This window comes from Dama dama, chromosome 21, assembly GCF_033118175.1.
Source record: "Dama dama isolate Ldn47 chromosome 21, ASM3311817v1, whole genome shotgun sequence".
NCBI lineage: Eukaryota > Metazoa > Chordata > Mammalia > Artiodactyla > Cervidae > Dama > Dama dama.
In genome coordinates, this window is record NC_083701.1 from 78,393,490 (window position 1) to 78,405,659 (window position 12,170).

At 50.3% G+C, this 12,170-nt stretch overlaps 1 protein-coding gene across 5 annotated transcripts in view; it reads left to right on the plus strand.

Moving 5' to 3' along the window:
- Window positions 1-12,170, plus strand: part of DEPTOR (DEP domain containing MTOR interacting protein) — a 163,644-nt gene that overhangs the window by 117,085 nt on the left and 34,389 nt on the right. The window contains exon 9 of one of the 5 annotated variants that reach the window (XM_061123873.1): window positions 5,283-6,621. The exons of the other annotated variants lie outside the window; for them this stretch is intronic. Coding sequence (XP_060979856.1) covers window positions 5,283-5,417 — 135 coding nt within the window. The 3' untranslated portion in view covers window positions 5,418-6,621. Of the gene's footprint in view, window positions 1-5,282; window positions 6,622-12,170 lie in introns of those variants that run through there. 5 annotated transcript variants of the gene reach the window in all.

A 12,170-nucleotide genomic window follows, 5' to 3' on the forward strand; every position in this document is an offset into this window, starting at 1 on the left:
TTATCTAACACAACATGTATCATTTAATAGAAGGTCTGAAATGGAATCTTAAGACTAAGATTAAAAAAACAAAGACTAAGATATAGCCCTATTTTAAAAAACTGCTTTTGATCAAACTCTGTATTGGGGTGAATATACTGAGATGTATTTTTGAGTTGTACTGTTGGCTAAATGAAAATGACAGATACAGAGTATAAGAAGTCAGAAAGAGAAAAACAGATGTCATATATTAATGCATTTATATGGAATCTAGAAAAATGGTACAGACGAACCTATTTGCAGGGCAGCAGTAGAAACACAGATGTAGAGAATGGACCTGTGAGCACAGAGGAGTGAGGGGGTGGGGAGGTTGAGGGTGGGACGACTTGGGAGAGTAGCACTGACATATATACACCAGTGAAAGTGACACATATACTGGTGACATGTACACCAGTGACATATACACGAGTGAGAGTGACATATACACCAGTGACACATACACCAATGACATATACACCAGTGACATATACACTAGTGAGAGTGACATATACACTAGTGACATATACACCAGTGGCATATACACCAATGACATATACACCAGTGACATATACACTAGTGAGAGTGACATATACACCAGTGACATATACACTAGTGAGAGTGACATATACACCAGTGACATATACACCAGTGGCATATACACCAATGACATATACACCAGTGACATATACACTAGTGAGAGTGACATATACACCAGTGACATATACACTAGTGAGAGTGACATATACACCAGTGACATATACACCAGTGAGAGTGACATATACACCAGTGACATATACACTAGTGAGAGTGACATATACACCAGTGACATATACACTGGTGACATATACACCAATGACATATACACCAGTGACATATACACTAGTGAGAGTGACATATACACCAGTGACATATACACTAGTGAGAGTGACATATACACCAGTGACATATACACTAGTGAGAGTGACATATACACCAGTGGCATATACACCAATGACATATACACCAGTGACATATACACTAGTGAGAGTGACATATACACCAGTGACATATACACCAGTGGCATATACACCAATGACATATACACCAGTGACATATACACTAGTGAGAGTGACATATACACCAGTGACATATACACTAGTGAGAGTGACATATACACCAGTGACATATACACCAGTGGCATATACACCAATGACATATACACCAGTGACATATACACTAGTGAGAGTGACATATACACCAGTGACATATACACTAGTGAGAGTGACATATACACCAGTGACATATACACTAGTGAGAGTGACATATACACCAGTGACATATACACCAGTGGCATATACACCAATGACATATACACCAGTGACATATACACTAGTGAGAGTGACATATACACCAGTGGCATATACACTAGTGAGAGTGACATATACACCAGTGACATATACACCAGTGGCATATACACCAATGACATATACACCAGTGACATATACACTAGTGAGAGTGACATATACACCAGTGACATATACACTAGTGAGAGTGACATATACACCAGTGACATATACACTAGTGAGAGTGACATATACACCAGTGACATATACACTAGTGAGAGTGACATATACACCAGTGACATATACACTAGTGAGAGTGACATATACACCAGTGGCATATACACTAGTGAGAGTGACATATACACCAGTGACATATACACCAGTGGCATATACACCAATGACATATACACCAGTGACATATACACTAGTGAGAGTGACATATACACCAGTGGCATATACACTAGTGAGAGTGACATATACACCAGTGACATATACACCAGTGGCATATACACCAATGACATATACACCAGTGACATATACACTAGTGAGAGTGACATATACACCAGTGACATATACACCAGTGGCATATACACCAATGACATATACACCAGTGACATATACACCAGTGAGAGTGACATATACACCAGTGGCATATACACTAGTGAGAGTGACATATACACCAGTGACATATACACCAGTGGCATATACACTAGTGAGAGTGACATATACACCAGTGACATATACACCAGTGAGAGTGACATATACACCAGTGACATATACACTGGTGACATATACCCTAGTGAAAGTGACATATACACCAGTGACATATACACCAGTGAGAGTGACATATACACCAGTGGCATATACACTAGTGAGAGTGACATATACACCAGTGACATATACACCAGTGGCATATACACCAATGACATGTACACCAGTGACATATACACTAGTGAGAGTGACATATACACCAGTGACATATACACCAGTGAGAGTGACATATACACCAGTGACATATACACTGGTGACATATACCCTAGTGAAAGTGAAAGTCACCCAGTCATGTCCGACTCTTTGCAACCCCATGGACTATGCAGTCCATGGAATTTTCCAGGCCAGGATACTGGAGTGGGCAGCCTTTCCCTTCTCCAGGGGATCTTCCCAACCCAGGGATCAAACCCAGGTCTCCCTCATCACAGGCGGATCCTTCACCAGCTGAGCCACCAGGGGAGCTACGATGTGTAAAATAACAGTGAGTAGAGGGAGCCCAGCTCGGTGCTCTGTGATGACGGCAGGGCTGGGAGCCCAGCTCGGTGCTCTGTGATGACGGCAGGGCTGGGAGCCCAGCTCGGTGCTCTGTGATGACGGCAGGGCTGGGAGCCCAGCTCGGTGCTCTGTGATGACGGCAGGGCTGGGAGCCCAGCTCGGTGCTCTGTGATGACGGCAGGGCTGGGAGCCCAGCTCGGTGCTCTGTGATGACGGCAGGGCTGGGAGCCCAGCTTGGTGCTCTGTGATGATGGCAGGGCTGGGAGCCCAGCTCGGTGCTCTGTGATGACGGCAGGGCTGGGAGGCCCACGAGGAGGGGGATGTATGTGTGTGTATAGTGATTTGTACTGTTGTACAGCAGAAGTAAACACAAAATTGTAAAGCAGTTACACTCCAATTAAAAAAAAATACTTTTAATGAAAGTGAGGGAATGCCATGCTCTTCCATATAATTTGCTTGTGTGTATTTATTTGCTTAGTCCGTTACTTTGTTACAGAAAATGATGAATAGATGATTTCCTATTTTTGCCATATGCATTTGTTATAAAATAAGTTCTATGAAAAGCGCTTGTGTAACCCAGTCCTGAGGCTTGTTCCCACTGACCTGTTACGTCACACTGCTCTTGAGTTCAGGGCAGTGTGTGTGGGTGTGCAGCCTCTGTCTATATGGGCGGCAGCACTGACCCTACAAGAGCCTGTCCTGGGGAAGGAGCCAGTGACCTGGGCAGTGACCTATCCACTTGGTCTGGGTGGTAAAAGTTGCTCCAAACTCTGGCCAGACGCCTTTAGCCCCACCGACCGGCATGAGCTAACCTAAGACAGTGCAAAGCGCCCACCTTTGCCTCCCGCGTCACGTTCTCCCAGGAGACCAGGCTCGCCCCTGAGGTCAGAGCCTGCATTCTCCTACTCTCCAGTGTAGACGGCGCTTTGCCTCTGGCCCTCTGTGACCTTTCCGTTCAGCGGAATTTTCCTACTTTTACCGTGGCTGCTTAATTTCACTCCTTTCCTTGCCAAAACAGAAACCCTGTTGTAACCAAGTTTTCGTTTTTTCATTTCTCGCTTTTAGTTTGCCTTGGGGCTTGGAAACTTGTCAGCAGCGGGGCACCTTTGTGTGAACTGGAGAGCCTGGGTGCTGTGTTCCCCTCTTGATGCTTCTTGATCTTTCCGGACCCAGAGAGGAGCTCTTTGCCTGGCTTAAAGGGAACCCTTAGTCCATGAAGGTTTCCCAGGTAGCTCGGTGGTAAAGATATCTGCCTGCAGTGCAGGAGATGTGGGTTCCACCCTGGGTTGGGAAGATGCCCTGGAGAAGGGCGTGGCAACCCCCTGCAGTGTTCTTGGAGAATCCCATGGACAGAGGAGCCTGGCAGGCTGCAGTCCATTGGGTCTCAGAGTCAAACACGACTGAGCGACTGGGCAAACCCACATGCTTAATCCATGATGAGGTGACACCATCGTGCCTGTGTTAGAATTTCCTTCTCTGGAAGTTCTGGAGGAGCTCCAGAGCACATGCCTCCTTAGGGAGAGTGAGGAGGCTCACCCGCCTTCTCCTCTGGATGGGATTGGAGGGGTCTGTGACCTGCCCCCGCACCCAGCGCCTCCGCGCTGCTGACCCTGCAGCTGGGGGTGGCTCAGGCAGCTGAGCTGCGGTGGTGGCATCGCGGAGACAAGGCCAGGGAAGCTTCCAACGTCAGTTCCGTTGGAAATGGAATTGACTCTTAGGCATTTCAGTCAAAAGCCTTTTACAGCATCTCCCGCTTGTTTGGAATTTTGTTTTCACTTGTCTGTTTTTATTCTTCTCTCCAATTACCTCCTCCTCCTCCTCATGCAGCCGTAGCACATTCGTCCCGAGACACCAGAAAGGGAACAGGTGTCACCAGAGGCACCAAATAGAACCTTGTTTTTGGTTTTGTCTGAATCAAGACCCAGGGAACAAAGAGGGCAATTCATTACACCTTTTCCGATAAAGTTTTTATACTTATTTCATACTACTTTCCTCCCCTCTCCAGCCTAGAGAATAATGGTGATAGGATCATCGGAATTCTCACTTGATCCACCATCTTTGAATTCAAAGTTACTTTTTAGATAATTTTGTTTTCTGGTGGCACTGTCTTTAATATTTATTTACTCATCTTGCCGAGTCAGGCCCTAGTTGCCACGCTTGGCCTCTCTGTTTGTGGCACACAGACCTTGTTGCCCTGCAGCACGAGGGAGCATGGTTCCCCGACCAGGGATTGAACCTACGTCCCCTGCATTGGAAGGTGGATTCTTAGTGAAAGTGTAGTTAGTCGCTCAGTCGTGTCTGATGCTTTGCGATCCCCTCAACTGCAGCCCGCCAGACTCCTCTGTCCACTGGATTCTCCAGGCAAGAACACTGGAGTGGGTTGCCATTTCCTCCTCCAGGGGATCTTCCCGACCCAGGGATCGAACCTGGGTCTCCAGCAGTAACCACTGGACCACCAGGGAAATCCCAGAGTTGTTCTTATTTTGAAAGTTCTTTTACCTAAACAATGGAATCTGCAAACCTCTGGCGTGGAGGACCTTTGCTTGGCATGGCACTTCTAGAGTGGAGCATGAAACACGGGGACAATCAGGAGCTGAGTCACCCCATGCAATGCGTTTTCCTCTCAAAGAGTTTGGTCCCCACACTTTCCCCTCAGTGACTCCTCTTATCCTTTAGGAATGCCACTCCAGTCGTGTCTGGCTGATTTCAGCTCGATGGGGAACGGAGGAAGGAGAGAAGAGCAGTGACTTCCTGAGTGTCTTCTGTGTCCCTGACCTTCGTGTGCTGAGTCCGCTTCACATCCGCAGCTAAAGAGTAAAATCCTGAAGGAAGAAACGGTCCCAGGAGGAATAATTATATTTCTTTAGTCTCTTTTCCTCTGCATTGAAAAGGGATAAAATTCCTTCCCCAAGATATCTACAGGCTACAGTCTAATAATGTCACTTAAACTTGGTTTCATATCACGACCTTTAATGACATCTCTTTTTTTTTTTTTTTTAATCACAAAAGTCTGTCAAGTCTAAAGCCAAGTGTGGGTCCCATTCTCTATCATAACTTGATTTTCTTGATCCTTTAGTAGCTATCTTCCATTCGAGTCAGAGAAGACTGACAAATACATCATGATTGTGCCTAGATACGTGCCTAGATTGTGCCAAGTAAATCTAATTACATGACTTTGGCTCTTTCTTGTTTAATCACCAAGTTGTGGACCCCATGGACCGTAGCCCACCAGGCTTCTCTGTCCGTGGGATTCTCCAGGCAAGAATCCTAGAGCAGGTTGCCATTTCCTTCTCCAGGGGCTCTTCCTGACCCAGGGATCAAACCCGGGTCTCCTGCATTGCAGGTGGATTATTTACCACTGAGCCACCTGGGAAGTTTGGCTTCCTCTTACAGCGAGAGTGAATGCCAGTCACCGTCTGTGACCCGCAGAGTCCATTACCTGGACTGTTTGGGTCATAGCGTTGTCTCCAGTGTGTTTTGCTCGAAGCTCCTTTGGCCTCGGGCTGAGTGACTGCTCCCACAGTTGTCATTCAAGTTGCAGATTCAACGTCAATTTTTCAGAGAAGCCTTCTTTAAACAGCTTGTCTTCCTCCAGTTACTCTTTATCATATTACCCTGTCTTGTCTTTCCAAGATAAAACACTCATCGGAATCAGATAATAGTACTTAATAGTTTATCATTTGTCTCCAGTAGCTCCACAAATGTACGGGCCTTGTCTGCCTTCAATATCCCCGGTCCTTTAGTGAGCGCTAGAAGCACACGGGCTGCCTGACCTGGCGAGTTGGTGCTTCTGGAGAAAGACTAAGGAGCTTACTCGTTGAACCCCTGCATTGTATTCCCACACCTTTCATACCCCCTATCTCTTTTATTGCTCTTACAAGTCTTGAAAGGGGGGTGGGAAATGTCCTACCCACCTTGCACATGAGGAAACCAAGGCCCACTTAGTCCCTTTCTCAAGGTCACCAAGCTTGTGAATGCCAGAGCTAGCTTCAAATCTGGTCTCTTTGCCCCAAACTCCTAATAATATTTCCTTTTGTATTCAGTTCAAGATGAGTTGTTGAGGTGGTCACATGTTCACCTGCCTTTGCTTGGAGAAGATATAATAAATAATTCTTATTCTTGGCACCAGCCCCTCACCTAGGTCAGGACTAGATCTTGCGGGGTCATCCAAGTAAAAGACATAAAAAAAAAATGCATGTCTGCTAGTTTAATCAAACACTTATCTGAGCAAACCATTCAGCCTTCAGACTGTGAAGGAATGTGAGCCATATTTACAAATAAGAAACAAAAGATATCCTTGCTCTTTTCTAGAAAGTTTTTTTTCTTTTTTCCTGGTGGGAATAATTAAATCCTGTGAGAAATGGTATTCAAGTTTTCATGCAGCCTCGTGCCAGCTCTCAAAGGGATTCCGAGACTCCTGGCTTCTCCTCTTGCTTCCTGCTGTTATGAATTGATGGATGTGGATGCACAGGGCCTCTTTTCACTGTTTGTTTGTTTCTGTGTGTGTTTATATGGAGACAGAGCCATCTGAGTCACAGTAAGGAATTAGTGGTCATTGTGTTCTTTTTTTCCTCCTTTCAAAAATTCCTATTTCTCATATAGAAGGAAAATGTCAAAATCCTGCTTTTTTGATCTTTCCTCCCTGTGGCCACAAAGCTGGTATGTTTCATGGAATTTTCCTCCTAACCAAGAGAGGCCAAGTTGGCCTCCCAAATTCCTAATTAATTTGCCAAGACCGTTTGGTCACTGGAGTAGCAAATGGTGGGACGACAGTCAACATGTGTGAAAAAAGCTGCACACCGCGATGTTTACAAGCGGCTCCTTTCCAGTGGAGCAGGAAGGCCGTTCGTGCGGCCGCGCTGGGCCGTGCTCTCCTCTCGGGGACGTGTCTGTTCTCACCTGACGGGGAGTGGAAGGGCCAGTCCTTGCTCACCCGGGCGTGGTGGGCGGGGGAGTCGGCGGCTCTGGCTGTGGGGCCTGCTTTTCGGGGCTCAGCTCTGACCTCCTTTCTGCTCCCTGTCCTCCCTGCCCGCCCTGGAGGGGACAGGCAGCTCGGCAGTTCTGTGTTCAGTGCGTCTTTCTTGCCCACCTGCCGTCAGGTCAGGCCTCCCTGGGATTTATGGTCTGGAGAGGGAGATTACCCCAGAGCTCCACTCCGGAGTGTAGAGTTATAAACAGGTGCGGGGGGACACAGAGGGCCAGTCTGCTCCTCTGCGTGGGCCTGCGGGGCATGACAAGGGGCACGTCCCCAGGGGAGGATGCTTGAGCTGAGACCTAAAGGATGGATAGAAACTGGGACTCTGTGGAGGTCCAGCGGTTAAGCCCGCTTCCAGTGAAGGGGGCACAGGTTCAATCCCTGCTTAGGGAACTAAGAGCCCACGCGCACTGTGGCATGACCAAAAAAACCACACACACACACACACACAAAATGGGTAGACATCAAGTAGACCTAAGTATATCTGTGCGTTGTGTGCACACATGTGTACATGCTCATGCCCATGGATACAGTGTGTTCACATGTTCAGGTGTGTGTACAGACACACACATGGAGAGTTTATTCCATAAAGAAGGAACTAGGGTGGAGCTGTTGCCAGGGGCAAGAACAGGGGGAAGGACAGCTTGGGAGTTTGCGGTGGATGTGTACATGCTGTGTACACGTGGACGACCTACAGGACCTACTGTACGCACAGGGACCGCTGCCCAGTGTCCGTGGCAGCCGGGACTGGGGGGCTTTGGGGGAGAAGGGATACATGGATGTGCATGGCTGAGGCCCTGTGCTGTCCGCCTGAAACTGCCAACGTTGTTAATCAGCTCTACTCCAGTGTGCAGTAAAAACGTTAAAGGATGGAGCATAGTTCTTGGAAGCAGAGGGTGACAGCTGAGACTTGACTGCACTGTGAAGGGAGTTTTGGGAGGAAGGCTGGCAGTGAGTGAGGGCAGTGTCTCTCAGCCTACTTTTTATTCTCTTTCTCTTAAGGAGCATTTTACAGACATTTTTCCCCTTAGTCATCTCTTTCCATAAAATGTAGATACCACAGATAACTGTAGACCTGTTTAGTCCTATCTGTATGTATGAATATGTAAGCATGTGCTTCATACATAAAAAGAGGAAGCTTGTTTTTTGCACTCCCAAGAGGTAGTTTTTCTCCCGTTTGGGAACTAGGTCACCCCCAGTGAAAATGCGTGAGTTGGAGGAGGGAGGTTAAGAGATTTATAAAGCTGGATTTTGAATTGAGTCATAAGTTTCATGTGACAGAAGACAGCCTTTAGTATAGGGTTTGGTGAGCTGTGGAACGTCCACACGGAGCGTTTCCCGCTCCGGGGGTCCCTGTGGCCTCTTCGCGGTCAGCCCCCTCCCGCCAGAGGCAGCCACCGTTCCCATTTCTGTCTCCAGAGACTGGTGCAAGCGTTTAGCGGCAGGCAGACTCCAGGACTGCCCAGGCCTCTGCTCTGACTGGGCCCGTGTGGAGCCGCCTCAGGGTGCGTTAGCGTCGGGCAGCATCCAGGCTCCCCCGCCTAGGCCTCTGCTCTCCTGACTGGGGCCCGTGTGGAGCCTCCTCAGGGTCTGTCAGAGGTGGGCACCCGCCCGAGGCCTGACTGTGCCCGGCTCTGAGCGGCTCCCCAGCTCGTGGGGCGGGTCCGAGGCTATCTCCAGTCCGGGGTCCTTCCCGCCTTCCCAGGGCTCCAGCCTCTGCTCTGAGTTGCCATTTTCCTTGTGACCCTAGAATTCTGCCGGTTCCTTCCACGCCCCCCGTGTTTCTGCTCTGAGCTCGTCTAGAAAGCCATGTGAGCACGCTAAGGCACTCAGGCGTGTCCGACTTTGGATTCTGTGGACTGCAGCCGCCAGGCCCTTCTGCCCATGGGCTTCTCAGGGGAGGACGCTGCAAGGAGTCAGGGACACCGCAGGGGGCGGGGACACCGCAGGGGGTCAGGGACACCGCAGGGGGCGGGGACACTGCAGGGGGCGGGGACACCGCGGGGTGGGGGCGGGGACACCGCAGGGGGCGGGGACACTGCAGGGGGCGGGGACACCGCGGGGTGGGGGCGGGGACACCGCAGGGGGCGGGGACACTGCAGGGGGCGGGGACACCGCGGGGGGGGGGGGCGGGGACACCGCAGGGGGTCAGGGACACTGCAGGGGGCGGGGACACCGCAGGGGGTTAGGGACACTGCAGGGGGCGGGGACACCGCGGGGGAGGGTGGGGACCCCGCAGGGGGCAGGGACACCGCAGGGGGTCAGGGACACTGCAGGGGGCGGGGACACCGCGGGGGAGGGTGGGGACCCCGCAGGGGGCGGGGACACCGCGGGGGGGGGGGTGGGGGGGGTTAGGGACACTGCAGGGGGTGGGGACACCGCAGGGGGTGGGGACACCACAGGGGTCAGGGACACTGCAGGGGGCGGGGACACTGCAGGGGGCGGGGACACCGCGGGGGGGGGCGGGGACACCGCAGGGGGTCAGGGACACCGCGGGGGGGGGGGCGGGGACACTGCAGGGGGTCAGGGACACTGCGGGGGGGCGGGGACACTGCAGGGGGCGGGGACACCGCGGGAGGGGGGGCGGGGACACCGCAGGGGGTCAGGGACACTGTAGGGGGTGGGGACACCGCGGGGGGGGGGCGGGGACACTGCAGGGGCAGGGTCAGGGACACTGCAGGGGTCGGGGGCACTGCAGGGGGCGGGGACACCGCAGGGGGGCGGGGACACTGCAGGGGGCGGGGACACTGCAGGTGGGCGGGGACACCACAGGGTGGGGTGGGGACACCGCAGGGGGTCAGGGACACTGCAGGGGGTCGGGGACACCTCAGGGGCATGGTAGCTGGCTCACAGTAAACAGTAAGTGTTTGCAGGTGTCATTTATTATATTGCTTGTTAGGATCTTTGTGTTATTCTGTGTCTTCTGGCTGACTCTTGCTTAAGTAAGTTTATGTTTACAAACACAGAGCACAAAGTAACAAAACAGTAGCCAAAATAGGATATCATGGGAAACAGAATCAATGTGATCATGTGTTTCTGCCATATTGCAGCATACCATTACAATTCTGTCACTTTCTTAGAAACTCTAAACCTCCGTTCTCATCTTAAAATGGCAGTGTTGATTGCTTGATGGTGTGGCTGTGAGGATGAATAAGGAATGTGTATGAAGTGTCAAACCCCTTGCCTGTCACATGGTAGTCATTTCGTGAGCATCAGCTAACATATTTTTCATCATAAGATGCATAGAACATGAGATGTGACCCAATTTCAGAGTTTATTAAAGGTGCATCCAAAAATAAACAATTACTGGCATTACATCAAAGTCCAGTCCCACCGATGGCTATACTTGTATCAGTGGTTTTGTTTTTGTTACTTGTTAATCAGGGTCGGGAAGATCCCCTGGAGAAGGGAGTGGTAACCCACTGCAATATTCCTGCCTGCAGAATCCCATGGACAGAGGAGCCTGGTGGGCCACAGTCCATGGGGTCACAAAAGAGTTGGACACGACTGAGCGGCTAACACACACACACAAGCTTGTTTTACGTTGAGGTGAAACTAAGCACTTTTATTCGAAACTGTGGAAAAAGGAGTCTTTTACAAACCAAAGAATGGCAAAGTTTAGAAGTATCTCAGTATAGTCCTGAGCTGTTCCCCCCAAGATCTGCTGTGGGGTCCAGTGCTGGCTTCTTCTTTATTTTGCTTTTTTATTTACTTTTGGTTATGCTAGGTCTTCGTGGCTGTATGCCAGCTTTTTCTAGTTGCAGCGAGTGGGGTTACTCTGTGGCAGTGTGAAGCCTTCTCCTTGCGGGGTTTCTCTTGTTTGGAGAACAGGCTCAAGGTGCACGGGCTTCAGTAGCTGTGACGCTCCATGGTGTGTGGAGTCTTCCCAGACCAGGGATCAAACCCACGTCCTCTGCGTTGGCAGATGGATTATCTACTGCACCACCTGGGCAGCCCTCACACTGGCTTTCTTTGCACTCTGTCCCAGGAAACAGAAGGGCAGCTGCTGAGACATGGACAGCCTGGAACCCCTCAGTCCTTCACAGACAGATGGGAACTCAATCCTTCTGTGTGTGTGGCTGTGCTCAGGCGCTCGGTCCTGTCCCACTCTTTGTGACCCCGTGGACCGCAGCCCGCCAGGCTCCTCTGTCCATGGGGATTCTCCAGGCAAGGATAGTGAAGTGGGTTGCCCTGCCCTTCTCAGGGGATCCTCCCAACTCAGGGATCAAACCCAGATCTCCTGCATTGCAGGCGGATTCTTTACCAGCTGAGCCACCAGGGAAGCCAATTTTTCTGGGTTCCAACTGCATAGTGTGAGGCCAGCTCTGCAGGTCTCTTCAAAATCAGGGAACCCCAAGCCTGCCTCCACGTGTAAAGTCAGGGACCTCCCCAGACTGACCTCTGTCTGCTAGAAATTCGAAGCTGTCCCAACCAAAGCTGGACATCCTTTTACAAAGCTATACTCCTGGATTTACCCATGACCAATCCAGGTGTCATGGGAAGTAAAGATAAATATAGTAGTGTCTTTCCTGTCTCTGCAAGTGCGTGACCTACAGAAGATCCCACAGTTTAAGGTGGTATATCAGGGA